This window comes from Tursiops truncatus, chromosome 10 (assembly GCF_011762595.2).
Source record: "Tursiops truncatus isolate mTurTru1 chromosome 10, mTurTru1.mat.Y, whole genome shotgun sequence".
Classification (NCBI taxonomy): Eukaryota; Metazoa; Chordata; class Mammalia; order Artiodactyla; family Delphinidae; genus Tursiops; species Tursiops truncatus.
Genome location: NC_047043.1, coordinates 36,489,953 through 36,510,063, shown reverse-complemented (window position 1 = coordinate 36,510,063; position 20,111 = coordinate 36,489,953). Strand labels below are relative to the sequence as shown.

Sequence of the window (20,111 nt, the reverse complement as noted above, 5' to 3'; positions counted from 1 at the left end):
GTATGTGTGTGTGTGTAGAAAACATACGTAACAAAATTTACCATTTTACCATTTTAACCATTTTTAAGTGTACAGTTCGGTGACATTAAGTACATTCATATTGTTGTTCAACCATTACCACAATCCATCTCTACAACTTTTTTTCATCTTCCCAAACTGAAGCTCTGTACACATGAAACAATAACTTTCCATCCCCCAGCAACTGTCATTCTACTTTCTGTGTCTATGAATTTGACTATTCCAGGTACCTCAAATAAGTGGGATCATACAGTATTTGTCCTTTTGTGACTGGCTTGTTTCACTTAGCATAATATCTTCAAGGTTCATCCATGTTGTAGCATGTGTCAGAATTTCCTTCCTTTTTATTTTTATTTATTTATTTTCTTGACCGCACCGCGCAGCATGTGGGATCCTAGTTCCCCAACCAGGGATCGAACCTGTGCCCCCTGCATAGGAAGCACAGAGTCTTAACCACTGGACCACCAGGGAAGTCCCCTTCCTTCCTTTTTTTTTTTTTTTTTTTTTTTTTTTTGGTGGTATGCGGGCCTCACACTGTTGTGGCCTCTCCCCTTGTGGAGCACAGGTTCCGGACGCGCAGACTCAGCGGCCATGGCTCACGGGCCCAGCCGCTCCGCGGCATGTGGGATCTTCCCGGACCGGGGCACGAACCCCTGTCCCCTGCATCGACAGGCGGACTCTCAACCACTGCGCCACCAGGGAAGCCCCCCTTCCTTCCTTTTTAAGACTGAATGATATTCCATTATATTTGTATAAGACGTATTGTTGATCTGCCATCTGTCAGTGGACACTTGAGTTGCTTCCACCTTTGGGGTATTGTGAGTAATGCTGCTGTGAACGTGGGTGTGCAAATATCTGAGTCCCTGTTTTAAATTCTTTTGGGTACCTACCCAGAAGTCAATTAGTAGTGATATGTTGAGACCTAACAAGTTGGCAAAGCACATGAAAGGTTTCAGTGGGACTGTTAATCTTTTGACCAAGCAGTAAGTATTGATATAAACTCCTGAAGATTAGGGATTTCCTTTGCAGCTTCATAGTAGCTAGGATACTGGATGTAAGTGCTCTTTGAATTATATTTTCACTCATCCTCATAATAGAGAAAACGTGATAAAAAATGCTCAAAATAATTTCTGTTTGACTTTAGATTATACTCATAATTCCGTTTAAATATAGATGTGTCTACTGATGGGATCCCTCATAACTTACCACTAGCATAAAGAAGATTTTGAGGGTGACACCATTATTTTACCTGTAAGAGTCAGCTCAAAGGAAGCTGAAAGCCGCCCGGGATCCCTTTGTGTCTCCCGTTCAGTTTCCCATGGCTCAGCCCTGCTTATTCCTCATTTTAACTTGAAGATGTTCCGATTCTTCTCTCTTGCCTGTGCATGGTTACTTTAAATTTGGAGAGAGGGAAAGTAGTTTATTTAAAAGGCTTCTCCTAGTAGTGGAACCTGCCTACAGAGAAAGAAATTCAAACTGTAGTCTTCCCAATGTTTCTTGAATCACCTTTCCATCTAGCAGACTGTAGTTATCATAAACAGAATAAATTAAGTAACATTGAGTATTGAAAAACTCGTTTTATAAACCTAAAGATACTTGAGAATTGACTATAGTAAGTGAGAATTACCCACACTAGTAGAAGAGGTGTCTCAGAGGTAGACAAGATTGTCCCAGGCTTTTTCTGTAGGGAAGATTCCATGGTCTCCCCTGGTAACCAGGCTTGGTGCTCATCTATTTCCATCTCTTTGGCATTTTCACTTGTACAGTGTGAGTACAGTGTCTGCACTGTCCCATCCTTACTAGAGAGGGATTATTGCAGGTCTCCTGATTCTGAATGGCTAGCTTCCCTGCGCTTGGCCATTGTTTAAGCCAGTCACCAGGGATTTGTGTATTCACAAGGAGCTGATAGTGTGAAGTAGAAGCTGTGATAAGTCCTTCAGAAGGATTGATCTGGAAGAGCTTTTAACAGAGACATCCAGACAGACACAGGCCACAGGAGGTGTGAGGAGACAGAGTGGAGCAGGGAACTCTTGAGATCTTCCTGGTGGGTCTAGCTTGAGCCACAGTTTCAAGGGAGGGAGGAGGGTATTTAGCAGCAAGGAATGTAAGAGGGGTCCCATTGGAGTGTTGGGCCTAACACAAATGAGGACGCCGCACCCTTTGCTCAGCCCCGGGGAGCAAGTGGGCCCATCTAGTGGAGGCAGAGGCCAACTCCTTCCAGGCTGGGCTTTGCTCTCACTGCCTGCGAGGGCAGGGGTGTTGACGGTGGGAGTATTTCTTGGCTGTCTCTGCCAGCTGGAAGGCAGACTCAACACAAGGGCTGGGAAACATCCTTTATTGTGTCTAGATTCTCCACGTCTCTCCTACACTGGCTAACCAACTCCAAAACCATACGACCACTTCCTTTTTACTTTTCCCCATGGGAGGTTTTTTTTCCCTTGCAGCTGACCTCCGAGAGGGCCTCCTCAATTTGCCTGCAGAGCTGACTGACTCTGGGCTCTGCAGAGCCAGGTGCTGTGGAGGCCCCAAATCTCCTGTCCCTCCACATGTAGTCATTACCACCTCTGTCATCCCTCTGGTGTGGTTCAGAGACCTGAGGCAGCCCAGTCAAAGCCTGTCTAAGGAATGTATTGGGCCCAGGAGTTGTGGTCAGCAGGATGAAGCCAGGGGATGAGTGTCAGCAAGCTGAGAGAAGACAGGGGAAAAGCTCCAAGGGCATAGTGAAAACAGAGAGGAGTGTAACAGAGTGCGACAGGGCCGGACTCTGTAAAAGGACCATAAAGATCTTTTTAGGGACATCCCTGGTGGTCCAGTGGTTAGGACTCTGTGCTTCCACTTCAGGGGGCACGGATTCGATCCCGGGTTGGGGAATTAAGATCCTGCGTGCTGTGCAGTGCGGCCAAAAAAAGATTTTTTCTTTCTCCCCAGTCTAGTCCTCTGGCCTCTTGTGGCTAATGTACTTAACCCCAGAGGCTTTCCCCATGGAGGCCCTGGCTGACATCTCTGTTCTCAAGTTCCTGGCTGGAGGAGTCCATAGGATTTGATTTATTTGGCTTCCTGTCCCCAGTAAACGTCTGGGTTGCATCCTGATATGTGAAATGACTTCCTGCATTTAGAGTCTGTCACTGGTTCCTAGTCAAGCTGGGTTAGAACTAAATCCAGATCTAGATCTCCTTCCGTCTCAGCAGGGAGAAAGGGGAGTGTGGTAAAGAAGGCATTTCCTCTTTAAATCCTGTAATGACCGAAAGAGATTTAGAAAATGTATCAGAACTTAGATATTCTGATATCTTGCTCCTGGAAATAGAGAAACAGCATCTACAAATGAGCATGGTGGCCTGAATTAATGACATCCACAGCAAACCTTTTTCTAAGCCATTTGTGTCACTCTCCTTTACGTTTCCCAATTTTATATCACGTTGGCTAAATACTGAAAAGAGAAAGGGCAAGAAGCACCTACCCCTGTTTAAAAACAGTTAGTGTCTTAGAAACTTTATATTTGTAGACTGCCTTTGTCCACAATATTTTAAAATTTTTTCTACAAATTCTGTAGCAACGCTGAGTTAAATTGTGAGGTAGGTAAATGGAGGGAGGGAGAGTATCCCCGTGATTTAACATCATGTTGTCTTTTTTTCTCATTTTCCTAGATCTTCGAAAGAATTCTATTTATTTGGGCCATCCGACACCCTGCCAGTGGGTATGTCCAAGGAATTAATGACCTGGTCACTCCGTTCTTTGTCGTCTTCCTCTCAGAATATGTCGGTAAGAAGCATGAGTACCAAGTTGAACAAGCTATTGCTCTTTCTTATCTGTGGTCTGTTTGTTTTTCCCAAGAGTGCAGCCAGTGGGCACGTCTTGCTGAAAAAAAAGATAGTGGCTTTAGAATACACAGCTAAACCTCTTTTAACAGCAGCTGCAGCAGCAGCCAGGAATTTCTCTCTCGAGATGGTCGCAGATCTCACCTAAGAAGACCTTTGCCAAAGAATGACCAAATTGATATATTTATGTTCTGCCATAAACAGATGGTTTGATGGTTTGACTGAGGTTCCTTTTGGATTATTTTGAACTCGTCTCAAATGCAGGCCCTCATCTGTGAAAGCTGGAATTTTAGATTATACATTAGGCCTTCACACTTCAGTTCACATGCTGTATCTTAGGAGCAGGATGTGGACGTATAGAGCAGGAAAGGTGCCAGAATCCAGCTCACACTGGAGGTAATGGAATGGGCCAAGGAGAGCTCTGGGACCTTGGTTTCTCCTCCTCTTTCTTCACCTCTCACCCCACTGGGTTCTTGTCACTTTGAATAGAGTGATTCGCTGTCACGGCAGCAGTTAGGTTTTCTTACAGCTCCAGCCACCTGCTCCGGCCAGGCCTAAATCAGGCAGAGTCTTAAAAGGCATCGAGGATCCTCCACTTTTTTGGTTTCCTCAGTCACTTGTGCTTCAAGACTCATAGGAAAACCTATCTGTCATGGCCTGGTGCTTTGTTCTCTTAGTCAAAGAGAAGTTCAGGTGGGAACAAGAACATTGAAAAGGATTTTAGAAAACTATCCGTCTACTCCCCTCATTTCACGGATGGATTGTGAGATTCCCTGCCTCCTTATTAGTGGCAGGGCTAGGACCAGAACCCTCTTCTTCAGACTCTGAGGGCGGTGGGTTATTCTTTTCATAGAAAGCCATTGCAGGGGGTAGGATGGTAATGAGAAGGGGACTGGAGTGGAGCCCCTTGGAGGGGGAGGGCATAAGAAATGTCTCACTTGATCCTTCCCATTCAGGTTTTCTGGTGGGACTCAAAGGCGTGGTGTTTTGGTCTTTCATGTGGCAGCCTTTTTAATTTTTCATTACTCAGAACGTAAGGCAACCTAATGATGCCATTCCTTGTTCCCCTTAAGTGACAGCAGCCAGGGCAGAACTGGGAGTAAGGGTGGAAGGTCACACTCTTGTCCACTCTGTCCAGTGACCCTAAGCAAAAGCACATAAATAAAGCTTTTGCTGGAGAACTTTCATTTTCCCCTCACATTAATAGGTCAGTTTTCAGAGGCACCTTAATTCTGTGTGGTTTAACCTTATTAAAGAGTGGTGCAGCTGGTCTGTTGGGATTTGGGGGTTGATTCTTGCAGTAGTACTTTTCTGAAATGGTATTCAAGGATGAGCCTAGGAAGGTATTAATCCATTCATTAATCTACATTTGAGGTCTGAACGCTGGCATTGCCAGTTTTTATGCCAATTAAGGGAAATCCTCAGCAGCTGCAGTTCTAATTGGATATTAACTATCTTGTTAGCTGTCATTTATATTTTGTACCAAATTTTCCTTTACCTTCTATAGGCGCCCATCCCATTGCTACCATCAGCCGCACCAAGCACTGTGCCTTTCTCTTTTGTTTTTTAATAAATTTATTTATTTATTTTTGGCTGCATTGGGTCTTTGTTGCTGTGCACGGGCTTTTTCTAGTTGCAATGAGCAGGGGCTACTTTTCGTTGTGGTGCGTGGGCTTCTCATTGTGGTGGCTTCTCTTGTTGCGGAGCACGGGCTCTAGGCCTGTGGGCTTCAGTAGTTGTGGCTCATGGGCTCAGTAGTCGTGGTTCGAGGGCTCTAGAGCGCGGGCTCAGTAGTTGTGGCGCACGGGCTTAGTTGCTCTGCGACATGTGGGAGCTTCCCAGACCAGGGCTCAAACCTGTGTCCCCTGCATTGGCAGGCAGATTCTTAACCACTGCACCACCAGGGAAGTCCACTCTGCCTTTCTTTGATAGATATGACTGCATTCTGATCTGGGTGTTTGGTTTGTCAGTCTCACCTGCTGACCAGTGAAACCATTGCTGACCCACAGCGTTTACACAGTGAAGCATGGGCTTCTCTGCCCCTCCTCAGCAAGGAAGCCTTTCTTGGCAAGGCTGTACTCAGTTTCACCTCTGCAGCAGACTTCAGATGGGTATTTGGTACCTCCTCCTAGAACTAGGAAGGCGGGGCCCATTCTTTTTTTACAAAAACTTTTCAGTTTCAAGCATATGTACAAGTAGAAAAAATAATACCATAAATCCTTATATACCTGTCATGCAACTTCATAACTCTGTCCATTCTTCACCCACTCATCTTTGTGAGTAAGCAAATCTCACTGTCAAGCACCATATAATTTCATCCATAAATATTTCCATATGTACCTTTCGAAGATAATGATTAAAGAAACTCACAGCTGTAATGCAATTATTACATCTAAAAAGTTATAATAGGTCCTTAATATAATCTAATATATAACACTATTCGAATTTTCTTGATTCCCGTAAATATATTTAACAGTTTGTTTGAATCAGGGTTCAAATCAGGTCCACACATTCTACTAATTGGTTGATATGTCTCTTAAGTCTCTCTTAATCTATCAGTTCCCATCCATGTCTCTTTTCCTTAGGCGTTTGTACCTTTAACCCTTATTTTTCCAGTTTTCAAACTAGGACTTGCCAGGCCAACCTGTAATATAACCCTGATTTTTTAAAGCACTTTACCATTTGCAAAGTACTTTGACTTACCTGATTTCATTTAGTAGCCCTCAATATCTCTTTAAGGTAGATGTGTCAACCTTATTTTAAATGAGCTTTCCAAACTCAAACCTAGGTCTTTTGATATGACTGCATTCTGCTCTGGGTGTTTGGTTTGTCAGTCTCACTTGCTGACCAGTGAAACCATTGCTGATTTCATTTAGTAGCCCCCAATATCTCTTTAAGGTAGATGTATCAACCTTTTTGTGTGTGTGTGTGTGTGTGTGTGTGTGTGTGTGTGTGGCCATGGCTCACGGGCCTAGCCGCTCTGCAGCATGTGGGATCTTCCCGGACCGGGGCACGAACCCGTGTCCCCTGCATCAGCAGGCAGACTCTCAACCACTTGCACCACCAGGGAAGCCCTGTATCAATCTATTTTAAATGAGCTTCCCAAACTCAAACCTAGGTCTTTGACCTAAATACTTGTGCTTTTTATAAGAATTGGTGGTATCTCAACTTAGAGGTAGCACCAACTTAGAGATTGGTGGTATCTCAACTTAGTGGCTCCCTCTTCTCCATTCCCTGCTCCAAAGCAGGCAGCACATTTCTTATTGCTCCTTTTCTTAAAAAAAAAAAAAAAATACAGTAGAGGTACATACTCATTTTAAAAAATCAAGGACTTCCCCGGTGGCGCAGTGGTTAAGAATCCACCCGCCAATGCAGGGGACACGGGTTCGAGCCCTGGTCTGGGAAGATTCCACATGCTGCGGAGCAGCTAAGCCTGTGTGCCACAACTACTGAGCCTGCGCTCTAGAGCCCGTGAGCCACAACTACTGAACCCACATGCCACAATTACTGAAGCCCGCGTGCCTAGAGCCTGTGCTCCGCAACGAAGAGAAGCCACTGCACTGAGAAGCCCGCACACCACAACAAAGAGCAGCCCTCGCTCGCCGCAACTAGAGAAAGCCCGCGCACAGCAACGAAGACCCAACGCAGCCAAAAATAAACAAATAATTAAATAAATTTATTAAAAAAAATAAAAACAATATAGAATTTTTATTACCTCACTGCTACCCGCCCCATCACCAGAGATAACTACTGTTGACCTCTTGGTGTGTATTTTTCCAGTCCTTTTCCTGTGTGCGGATAGAGCTGCATATATTATTTTTCTTTGTTGTATCCAGAAAACTGGGATCAAACTTATCCATACTTTTCTCTATCTTGCTTGTTTTCATTTACAAATATCTGGCCAGCTTTCCAAATTTGGACATATGGATCTACCTCATCACTTTCAGCAATTACTTTCATCAAATTTTACTATAGTAAACAATTCTTTTATAATAGGACATTTAAATAATCTACAATTTTTAGCTATTATAAAGAACATTTCAATGAGTATCCTTGTACATATTTTCTTATGCATTCGTGTTAAAATACATGTTTCCCTGAAAGAGAGCCCATAGAACGGAAATTACTAGTCCTAAAAGCATGCCAAATAGGTACCACTCCAAAATTACACTGTGAAAAGGTTTACAGCAGTTTATACTCCAACCACTAATGTTTGGGTGCACTCTTCACATCCTTAGCAAAACTGGGTATTTTAGTCTAACTGTGTTTCACCAATTTGGCAAATAAACCGTGGTTTGTCTTTCAATTTTTATTTCCACTTGCTCTTCAGTGAGGTGGTTTATCTTTTCTTTTGTGTATTAGCATTTGTTTCTTTTGTCATCTGCTTGTTCAGATCTTTCATCCAGTCTATGGCCATACCACCCTGAATGTGTCCGATCTCGTCTGATCTCGGAAGCTAAGCAGGGTTGGGCCTGGTTAGTACCTGGATGGGAGACCGCCTGGGAATACCGGGTGCTGTAGGCTTAAAAGAAAAAAAATTCTTTTATCCAGTTTTATCGTTTTTTTAAAAATAACTTTATTTATTTATTTATTTATTTATTTTTGGCTTCGTTGGGTCTTTGTTGCTGCACGTGGGCTTTCTCTAGTTGCGGCGATCGGGGGCTACTCTTCGTTGCGGTGTGTGGGCTTCTCATTGCGGTGGCTTCTCTTGTTGAGGAGCACGGGTTCTAGGTGCACAGGCTTCAGTAGTTGCAGCACATGGGCTCAGCAGTTGCCACGCCTGGACTCTAGGGCGTGTGGGCTTCGGTAGTTGTGGCACGTGGGCTCAGTAATTGTAGTTCGTGGGCTCTAGAGTGCAGGCTCAGTAGTTGTGGTGCACGGGCTTAGTCGCTCTGTGGCATGTGGGGTCTTCCCAGACCAAATCAAACCCATGTCCCCTGCATTGGCAGGCGGAGTTTTAACCATTGCACCACCAGGGAAGTCCTATCCAGTTTTTTCTATTGGACTGTTGGTCTTGTTTTGTAAGAGCTTTGTGTGGATTAGATATATTCATTTTTCATCTGCTATGTGTTAAAAATATTAGGTCAAACCACATGAAATTGCTAATATTCAACGATTTTTGCCGCATCCCTCCATGGGAATTTTATATAGTTCAAGCTAATTCTTTTTTTTCCCTCCCAGACCATCATTTGTCTTTTCAAATTTGTTTATTGTGTCTCCTAATGTAGCACTTCCTAATTTTTATGTGGTCAAATCTGTCCGTTCGACAGGTATTTATTGAGCTCCTCCTATGTGCCAGAGGATAGAGTGACTAAGATAACAGATGTGGGCCCTGCCCTTACGGAGCCTCCCATCTAGTGTAGGGGTTAAGGGGCTCACAAAAAATTAAACAAGTCATTGCAAAGTGTGAGAAGGACATGAAGGAAATACCTCCTCCTTTATGGTTTTTAGATTCGGTATATTGCTTAGGAAGTCTTTCCCCACCCCAATATTATAAGAATATTCTTCCATGTGTTCTTCTAATATGTTTGTGGTTTTGATTTTACATTTAGCTTTTTAAATTCCATTAGTAAATTATTTTCCTGTACAGTGGGGGCTGAGATTTAAAGTTACTGTTCCAACTGGATAGTTCATTTTTTCAACACTATTTATAAATAGTACATCCTTTCTTCACTCATGTGAGATCCCTTTTCATAATATAATATAAATTTCTTTATTTATATGGTTTACTCATTTCTGTTCCATTTATCTCCATTTCTATGCATGTACCAACAGCTTGGATTTTTGACCTTTGTAGTGTGTTTTATTATTATTTCAGGGCCAGTCTCTTTCATCATCCTTTGGTAAAAATTGTCTTGGCTCTTCTTCCAGGTCAACTTTAGAATCAACTTGCCAAATTCAGGATGTAGGGAACCCTTCTGAATTTTTATTGGAGGTGCAGTAAATTTACAAATTAGTTTGTTGGGGTATTTTTTTCTTTTTTTGATAGCAGCTTTGTTGAGATGGCATTCATATACCATACAATTCACCCATTTAAAGTGTACAATTCAGTGGTTTTCAGTATATTTATAGAATTGTGTAACCATCAGCACAGTCAATTTTAGAATATTTTCATCAGCCCAAAAAGAAACCCTGTACCCCTTAGCCATCACTCCCAAGCCCTTGCACCCCCCCCTGTTCCTAGGCAACCATTAATCTACTCTCTGTCTCTATGGATTTGCCTTTTCTGGACATTTCATAAAAATGGTCATTCCTTTTCATGGTCAAATAAATATTCCATTGTATGAATATACCACATTTTATTTGTCTGTTCATCGGTTGCTGGGTATAAATTAAGCTTCAAAGAAACAAGGCATACAGACTTCCCTCCAGCCTCAAGGCCTTTCCTGAACATAGATTCAACATTGTTTGTGGCCTTCAAGAATAGTTCTCTTGTCTGAGTAATAATGCTGCTTTTCTTCCCTTCTCTAATAGTGCCATATCCTAGTAAGGCAGCTACTGTGCGAGGTGTGTTGTCATGACCTCTCTGATATGACTCTCCCTACCACAGGAGGCCTCAGGTATCCTTCACCCATGGAACAGGCCAGGCAGTTGCCCTCATCATCCCAGGCAGGTATCATCAGGCAGCCTTAGCCCACCGCCCCATCTTACTGAGCTGTAGCATGGAGGATGTGTCCTAGTAGAGCTGTGGGATCCACATGCCACCAGAACACTGTTTGGCCTCTCTCCTATCTCCTCCCCTGTCTCTTCTTTATTACTTTTATAAATTGGTACCTGAGCTGGCTTCATGCTTTGTGTCATGTTTGTTGTAAAATAGTTGAAAACGGGGGGAACCAGTGACTCTCCTCTGAGTTGCTAGAGGATTTTTCTGTAGCTGGCTTAGCCCCCCAGTAGCCTGTTTATCTGCTGAAACCAGCTGCTCACATAGAAGTGGGTCCTCTGTGGATAAGCCAGCTATGTCTGGGTCCAGAGGTGACAATGCTGGAGGGTCACCCCTGGGGAGATACAGTCTCTGGACTGTGACCCCTGAGATGGTGGAATGCCTTTAGACTCTCATCTCCAAAACCTTTTGGACTTAGATGACATTATTGATCTAGCTTGGAACATATTAAGGTCAAATGTAATCGATGATGTGGCCATCACCAAATTAAGCTGCGTAACAGCAACTGTTTAAGTGATGCAAATGAGGAAATTGTATAGAAAAGTGGGGCTCATGACATGTCCTGTTTTCAGAAGGAGAGTGGTGCCTGGTGATTTCTTTCGTTACAAAATGAAACACTGTCAAATAACTCTCCCTCTTCTCCTCTGCATGAAGTAGTACAGCAGGATTTTCATTTCAGGTTTTACTTAGAAGCATGACAGCAGTAGAACTCCCAGAAGGGAAGTCTTTCCCATACCTCTGACTCGTGTTCCCTGCGTGACATTTACACTTAGATATGTCATAAATGACCAGTTAGGATTAGCTTGTCTGCACTGACAGGGAACCAATACCTTAAGCAGGAGAGAAAAGCTTACTTCTCTCACATTAAAAGTCAGGAGGTAAGTAGTCTGGGGCTCCATGGTATCAGGGATCCAGCCTCCTCTCTCTGTCGTCCTGCCATTCTCAGCGTGTGTTTTTGTACTCATGATCCAAGATAGCTGCTTGTGCTCTAGCCGTCACATCTATATTCCAGCCAGTGTGGAGGGGGAAAGGAAGAAAGGCATACTCCTTCTGTTGAAGGACACTTCCCAAGTACATGACACTTGGTTTTGAATCTCTCTTGTCTGAACTTAGTCTTATGGCCATTCCCATCTGCAAGTGAGCCTGGAAAACACAGTCTGTATCCCAGGTGGCCAGTACCCTTATGGGTCCTTTCACCAAGGAGGAGTGGGTTATAGTTATTTATGTATAGTGACAATCTTTGCTATCTCTAGGCTCCTCAGACTCAGTGTTTGACTAACTCCTCTCCATACCCAGCCACCCTTTTCTCTCAGTTGCCAGCATTTCCGGTCACTTAAGTCAGAAATGCTAAGACTTGTTTGTAATTCTTTTTTCTCATTCTTTTTTTTTTTTTAAAGGAGATGTTGGGAGTAGGAGTTTATTAATTAATTAATTTATTTTTGCTGTGTTGGGTCTTCGTTTCTGTGCGAGGGCTTTCTCTAGTTGCGGCAAGCGGGAGCCACTCCTCATTGCAGTGCGCGGGCCTCTCACTATCCCAGCCTCTCCTGTTGCGGAGCACAGGCTCCAGACGCGCAGGCTCAGTAGTTGTGGCTCACGGGCCCAGTTGCTCCGCGGCATGTGGGATCCTCCCAGACCAGGGCTCAAACCCGTGTCCCCCGCATTAGCAGGCAGACTCTCAACCACTGCGTCACCAGGGAAGCCCTTTTTTCTCATTCTTGCATATCCAATCAGTTACAGAGCTCTGATGATTTCATGTCCTAAATATTTCTTGAATCTGCTTCCCCCTCTATTCCTCCTGTGACTACCCTAGCTTAGCCCTGGATTGCTGAAATGGCCAAGTGTGTTTTCCCATCTCTGGTTTTTGTCCCGTTCTTCCCATCTTTCACACCATTTAAACACAGACTTGTCAGTGCAGTTCCTTTGCTTAAAACCCTTCACTAGCGTCCTATCACCTACAGTTAAAATGTCCACATTCTCAGGAGTTCCCTGGTGCCCTAGTGGTTAGGATTCTGGGCTTTCACTGCCATGGCCCGGGTTCAATCCCTGGTTGGGGAACTGAGATCCTGCAAGCCACACAGCACAGCCAAAAAAAAAAGTCCAGATTCTCTAGCTTGTGCAAGGCCCTGTGTGCTCTACCTCCTGCCTCACCTCTTAAACTCAGAAATCCAAAATTGACAGTTTTAATCTAAAGCCTTGTCCTGTACCACCTCTTTATCCCCTGGGCTAGTCCTTTTGCATCCTTTAAGACACCCCTACTTCCTGGAAGCCTGCCCTGAGACTTCTTCCCTACCCCCACCACCCCAGTGGTACTCTTTCCATAACCCTGTGCATTTCCCCTTTGTAGGACTTTACCACACCAATTATTGTGTTTCCCTCCTACCCTCTCCCACCAGACTGTATGGTTCTTTGAGGCCAGAGACTATTTTAAACATATTTATATTCCCAGTGCTTTTATTTTGGTGTCCAAAATAGGCATTCCATACATGTCTAGATGAATGAAAGAATGAAAATTTCATAACGTTGCTAGATATTCAGGAAATAGTGCAGCTTTGCTGGGCTTGGCCACTGGAGGGCAGTGAATTACAGTATTCTGCTACTATGCTGAGATAGTCAAAAGTTCTCTCTCATAAGGGATGGAGATGGAGTTCCATCACTCATTCAGCAAATACTTATTGAGGAACTACACCGTGCCAGGCGCTGCTCTAGGCACTGGGGATACGACCATAAACAAAGTGGACGAAAATCCCTGCCTTTCACTTCTAGGTATTTATACAAGGAAAATGAAAGCGTATAGTACCCCAAAGCCTGCATAGGAATATTCATAACAACTGTATTAATATAGACAAAAATTGGAAACAACCCAAATATCTGTTAATAGGAGAATGGATGGTCACACAATGGAATATTACTCAGCCATAAAGAATGAACTACTGATAAAAGCAAGAACATGGAAGAAATCATCTCAAAAACCATTATGTTGAACAAAAGAAGCCAGATACCGAAAAAGTACACATTGTATGTATGATTCCATTTAAATGGAGTTCATAAATAATCTACAGTGATAGAAATCAGCACGATGGTCGACTCTTGGTGGGACATTGATTAGGAAGAGGCAAGAAGAGACTTTATAGGGTGTTGGAAATGTTCTCTCTTTGGACTGGGGCACTTTTTTTTTTTTTTTGCTGTACGCGGGCCTCTCACTGTTGTGGCCTCTCCCATTATGGAGCACAGGCTCCGGACGTGCAGGCTCAGCAGCCATGGCTCACAGGCCCAGCCGCTCCGTGGCATGTGGGATCTTCCCGGACCGGGGCACGAACCCGTGTCCCCTGCATCGGCAGGCGGACTCTCAACCACTGCTCCACCAGGGAAGCCCTGGGGCACTTTTCTACACGGATGTATACATGTGTCAAAACAGAACCGTGAGCTTATGTGTAGTCTAATGTATGTAAATTATATGTAAAACTAAATCTCTTCCACTGAGTGTAAATTCTGATGAGCAGAAACTGACAATAAATAGAAAAATCAGTAAGGTATTTGTCACCTCGACCGAGCTAAGTGCTACGCAGGAGAACAGAGGAGGAAAGAAGGACACAGTTGTGCCCTGTTGGCAAGAGTGGGAACAGGAGCAGGTTTTAATCAGGGTAGTGAGCTGGGGTCACACTGAGAAGACGATGTTTGAGCAAAGTCCTGAAGGAGGAGAGGGGGTGAACCATGCAGTTAATTTTTGGTAGTTAACACTCAGATTTTCAGAGGAAAGGAGTTGTTGTTAATAACTCCCCACATGCCCAGGTACCGTGGCCCCTGTTGCCGTGTCTTGCTCCTGGGCTGCTGTGGATTATACTCCAGCTCCGTGCTCTTAGATCCTGGGAGGCTTCATTGTCCATCTCACACCCGACTCTGCCCTGCCGATCCTGTTCCTCCCCACCTGGCAAGGTGTGGAGGCCAAAGATGAATCTGGACAGACTTCCGTAGTCTTTCATTGTCTTAAGAGGACGTTCCTTTTATTCCTTTTAAAATGTAAATTTCGTATTGAAGTATAACATACACTTTTTAAAGTACATATGTCATTACATGCACAGCTCAATAAATTTCCCCTAAATAACCAGCACCCAAGTGGAACATTTCCAGCGCTGCAGAAGTTCCCTTGTGTTCCCTTCCAGGCCCTCCCCTCGCCCCCACAAGGGTAACTATTTTACTGACTTCTAACACCTCGATTAGTTTTGCCTGTCTCTAAACTTTATATAAATTGAATCATAGAGTAAGGATATCCCTTTGCATTTTCATGCTACTGGTTTGGAGGGAACTGGGAGTGAGACCGATGCTGAATTTTTAGCGCTCACCCTGTTTGGAACTTTACCCCTTTCTTCAAGGTGCCTCCTGGCCCCGTCTTCATAGATGCAGCAGCCTCATATGTGATAGTTGAGACATATGAGACTCTTTCCAGCAACAGACATGTATGTGGAGACGCCCAGTCAGAGTGCTGAGCTGAGCTGCTTTCAGCGGACAGTTGAGAGCAATGTGAGCATTTGGTGGGATGTCCAGTGCTGGATTTTCTCCCCTGTAGGAGGTAAGCTCTCCAAGGGCGAGTTGTAGCTTGTCATCTCCGGCACTGTAGGGCCCGGCCTGCTCTCTCCCTGGTGGTAAACCAAGTGACACATGCATGCTCACTTGCTCTCTCTCTCATCTGACCCCCCCAAAAATGAGAAATTATAACAGAGGAGAAATTGAGGTAGCCAACATAGTCAAGATGTTTGAGCCTAGATGAGGAGCCTCTGGCACAGGGGACCTTGGACTCCCTACAGCCTGTTGACATACACAGTGTCTTGGTGACATGCTGCCTGGCTCTGTGGGTAGTCTTTGGACAGGTCCTAGAAGGTGAAGTGTGTGCTGGACCTGGCCCCTCCCTTGCCCCATAACCTGAATACTCATATAGTTCAGGTTCATGTAATCTGAGGTCATAGCCAGCAGTCACTTGTGTTTGTTAAATAAAAGTAAAAGTAATCCAGGAACCTCAGGAAAGTAGAGACAGTTTAGTGATATGGTTTTTTTTTTTGCGGTACGCAGGCCTCTCACTGCCGTGGCCTCTCCCATTGTGGAGCACAGGCTCTGGACGCGTCGGCTCAGCGGCCATGGCTCACGGGCCCAGCCGCTCCGCGGCATGTGGGATCTTCCCGGACCGGGGCACGAACCCGTGTCCCCTGCATCAGCAGGCGGACTCTCAACCACTGCGCCACCAGGGAAGCCCCTATGTTGGTTTTTAAAATTAATTTTAGCCAGGCTGCCCCACGCTGAGTAGTGGACAGCCAGAGATCATTTTGAGTTAATATTTACCTTTTAGTCACTGCCCTGATTGACAGGCACAGCGTCGGGAAGGGCTCCATGGTCAGCTGCTTCTCTGTGTCTTGGAAACAGCACATCTCCTCTCACTCAGTCTGGAATACGGTCCTCATGAAGCAGAAAAGCCCGGCATGGGTCTCTGCTCTTTAGGAACCTCAGAAGAAGTCTTTCCTCTAACCTCCTCCCTGTCCTCAATGCCCTTTCTTTGTTAGGTGGTTTGACTTTTCTGGGTTTAACCAAGGGGCCCCTCTGCCTTTTTTTTTTTTTTTTAAATATTTATTTATTTATTTGGCTGCGTTGGGTCTTCGCTGCTGCGCGGGCTTTCTCTAGTTGGCGGCGAGCGGGGGCTACTCTTCTTTGCGGTGCGCGGGCTTCTTATTGCGGTGGCTTCTCGTTGCGGAGCACGGGCTCTAGGCATGTGGGCCTCAGTAGTTGTGGCATGTGGGCTCAGTAGTTGTGGCTTGCAGGCTCTAGAGTGCAGGCTCAGTAGTAGTGGTGCATGGGCTTAGTTGCTCCACGGCATGTGGGATCTTCCTGGACCAGCGATCGAACCCACGTCCCCTGCATTGGCAGGCGGATTCTTAACCACTGCACCACCAGGGAAGTCCCGGGGCCCCTCTACTTTGTACATGCTCAGCTGTGGTGGCCTTGTCTCAGCTGCTGCTATCAAATACTTGACTGAAAATACCAGATGAGTAACACCCAACAATAAGTTTCTATAGCACTTGAACCACTTAAAAATTATTACATACAGGTGACCAGATGAATTCCTTGACACTTTTCTTAAAACTGTGTTTCTTTTTCTTTTTTTTAATATATATATATTTTTAACTTTTTATTTTTGGCTGCGTTGGGTCTTCGCTGCTGCACAGGCTTTCTTCTAGTTGCGGTGAGTGGGGGCTACTCTTCGTGGCGGTGCGCGGGCTTCTCGTTGCGGTGGCTTCTCCTGTTGCAGAGCACGGGCTCTAGGCGCACGGGCTTCAGTAGTTGTGGCGTGCAGGCTCAGTAGTTGTGGCTCACGGGTTCTAGAACACAGGCTCAGTAGCTGTGGCGCACGGGCTTAATTGCTCCACGGCATGTGGGATCTTCCCGGACCAGGGCTCAAACCCATGTCCCATGGATTGGCAGGCAGATTCTTAATCACTGCGCCACCAGGGAAGCCCCAAACTGTGTTTTTCTGGATGAAATGTTTAACTTTTATTTTATGAAGTTCTTTAGATGTATAGCTGAAAAGATTTTTTTTTTCTTTTCTCAATCAGTTTACTTTTGTGATCAGAAAATATTATGTAAGGTATTCTTGTGAGTCCAGTTTAAAAAAAAAAAAGAGAGGCATCAGGTAAGCCAGAGGCTTTGGAAAATAGAAGGGCCGTCTGTAGTCTGATGCCTTGAATCCTCTCATGCCTGCCAGTCAGGCTGATTAATTCTGACCCAACAGATGACAAAATCTAGAAATTGCCTTGCGATCACAGATGGTTCCTGGGAAATGCCTAAAGCAGTTAATGGACAAGTTAACTCTTGTCAGTTTAAGCAAAAGCCGTTCTTCCCGAAGCCGTAGGGGAGTGTTTGAGGCATAGGTGAGGCTGATTTTAGGCCTGAGATCTGGAGTTCTCAGAAAAATAAATACTTGACTGGGGCTACCACTCAGGTGGGACATTTTGTTAGCTAATAATGCTGGGCTTGACAGCATGTTCTTGTCAAGCCCGGAATGGGCAATTTGATTTTTATAAAGAACTTTTGGGTTTCCTCTTTTTGGATGCTTTGCGTCTTAAAACAGCCATAAAATATCCCTTAAAATCTCATTCCCTCCCGTCTGAGTCCTGGCGGCTGAACGCTGCATAATGACAACCAGAGACGCTGCCCTCATTGGAGACTGTGTTGCTGGCATGGTTTCCCGTTCCTCTTCAATTATATGTTGAATTTTCTCAAGTGGGACGTTTAATGATCCTTCTGAACAGACTGTTTATGCTGAATGAAGCCCTTCAGAGAGCATTTGGGCCTCCCTTTCTCTGCTGCTTTTTGATGGTGCACTCAGCTCACAGTTTTTGACTGAATGTGTGAATTTTATCCTCTCAGCAGCCAGAACTAAACTCTCCTCCCACTCTCTGAAATGCTGGTGAGCTCTCCCGCTGACTGTGAAAGCCACGGGCTAACGCGCAGGCCAGGCGTAAGGGCAGAACGTGGGGAAACAACAACCCCCAACTCGAGGCCCCAAGAGATGGTTCAGCATCCTGTCTGGTCCCTTTTCCCCCTGGACAGCTAAAGGTTTGGAACTGGCACAGTTACTGAGAGCTGTATCTTACCACCTTAAACCTCATGTTCAGTTTTCTTCCTTGAGACCAGAAGGTGGAAATGGAAAGCTTTGAAAATTGACTTTTATTTTTTAGGTACGTTTGGAATTAGGTTAGGTTTGGCTGCGAATAACAGAGATCTAAAATAACAGTGGCTTAAACAAGGTAGAAGTTTATTTGTTCCTCATATAATAGCAATAATACTAGCTAACATTTGCATAATGCTTATTTTATGACAGGCATTGTTAGCACTTTTCGTGTATTGACTTGTTTAATCCTTACAATGTGCATTGACATTGGTAGGATGTTACCACCTTAACAGATGAGGCATTGAGGCACGGAAGGTAAAGTCACTAGCTTAAAGCCACATAGCTCGTGAGTGACAGAGCCAGGATTTGAGCCACACAGTCTGGCTCCAGTCTGTGCTCTTAGCCACGTGCTCTTCTGTCTGACAGAAAAGCCACAGGTCACCAGGGCTGATGTGGCAGCTGTGCTCCCCAGTCTACTTGGGGACCCAGGCTCTTTCTCCCTTGTTACTCTGCTGTGTGTGGTTTCCATTCCCAGTGACATTCCCGCTGCAATGTTCTGGAATGGTAGAATGCCCAGGTAGGAAAAGACCCTTCAATTTATTGTGGCACTCTGGATTTTCTTTTGGGAAACGTGTATGAATAGTGGGGGTGGTTTTGTCTTGAGCCTTCCTTGTGGGTTTCATTTTTTTCTTACAACCCTATTTTCTTTTTCTTTAATAAATCTATTTATTTATTTTTATTTTTGGCTGTGTTGGGTCTTCATTGCTGCACACGGGCTTTCTCTAGTTGCGGCGAGCGGGGGCTACTCTTCATGGCGGCGTGCGGACTTCTCATTGCAGTGGCTTCTCTTGTTGCGGAGCACGGGCTCTAGGCGCGCGGGCTTCAGTAGTTGTGGCATGCGGGCTCAGTAGTTGTGGCTCATGGGCTCAGTAGTTGTGGCTCACAGGCTCTAGAGCGCAGCCTCAGTAGTTGTGGCGCATGGGCTTAGTTGCTCCACAGCATGTGGAATCTTCCCGGACCAAGGATTGAACCCTGACCCCTGCATTGGCAGGCGGATTCTTAACCACTGCACCACCAGGGAAGTTCCACAACCCTATTTTCATAAAGAGGGAACTACTGCCTTGGACGGTTGGTGTGATCAGTCTCACTCACTAAAAAGGAAAACACACACTTCCCTAGTGCACTGCTGGGCGTCTGGTCCTGGAGAGTGGTCTGGTGGTACCAGAGGTTAGGTCACTTGAACCTGTGGCCCAGAGTGGTTCTCATATGGTTCCTCTGGCCATTGTTCGCGGTAGTGGGAGTTGGAGGCACCTGGGTATCCATCCATGGGGGGAACGGATATATAAAGGGGTGGTGCTCTGTGTGGGGCAGTGAACTAGAGGTCTGTACAGCAACACGGAAGGATCTTAGAAATGTAAGATGAAGCAACAAGAAAAAGGAAGTTTCTGAGCTGGGTCTTAGAGCCCAGTATCACTTAAATAAATTAATAGTATATATATGGCCACCCCCACACACACACAAGCCCCCACTATACAATAAGTGTTTAAGTTAGAAAAATAGAAAGATGGTATTTTTGGAAGGATTTTTTTTGCGTGGTTTCTTAAACGGACCTTTATATATTATCTGAAGTCTTCATTTCTTCAGGCTTAGTGTTGTTTTACAATATCTTGTTTGTTCTTTTTTGATGGTGAAAGGCAGATATAGTCAATGGTAGCTCCTTTTTTCTAAAATCATGTGCATTTTTTCCTGACTATAAAAATTATGCTTATTGTAGAAATTTTGAATAGTAAGGCTTAAAGAAAATAAAAATTCTTTATCCCTACCACCTTGGGAATAAGCACTGTAAACCTTTGTGATATACTTTATCTTTCCTCTGTGATTATACAAACACATAAATATTGTATGTGCAGTAGTTGAGAGTAAACCATAAATAATTTTGTACTTTACTCCTTTCCCTCAATGC

At 44.6% G+C, this 20,111-nt stretch overlaps 1 protein-coding gene and 1 non-coding gene across 2 annotated transcripts in view; both read left to right on the top strand.

The window, feature by feature from the left end:
• The window catches only part of TBC1D22B (TBC1 domain family member 22B), a 65,497-nt gene that overhangs the window by 27,479 nt on the left and 17,907 nt on the right, over positions 1–20,111 (top strand). The window contains exon 8 of the mRNA XM_019949929.3: positions 3,663–3,777. Coding sequence (XP_019805488.1) covers positions 3,663–3,777 — 115 coding nt within the window. The remainder of the gene's footprint in view (positions 1–3,662; positions 3,778–20,111) is intronic.
• Positions 8,239–8,357, top strand: LOC117313994 (5S ribosomal RNA). Its single transcript, XR_004528685.1, has one exon. It is a non-coding gene; the product is annotated as a 5S ribosomal RNA (ribosomal RNA).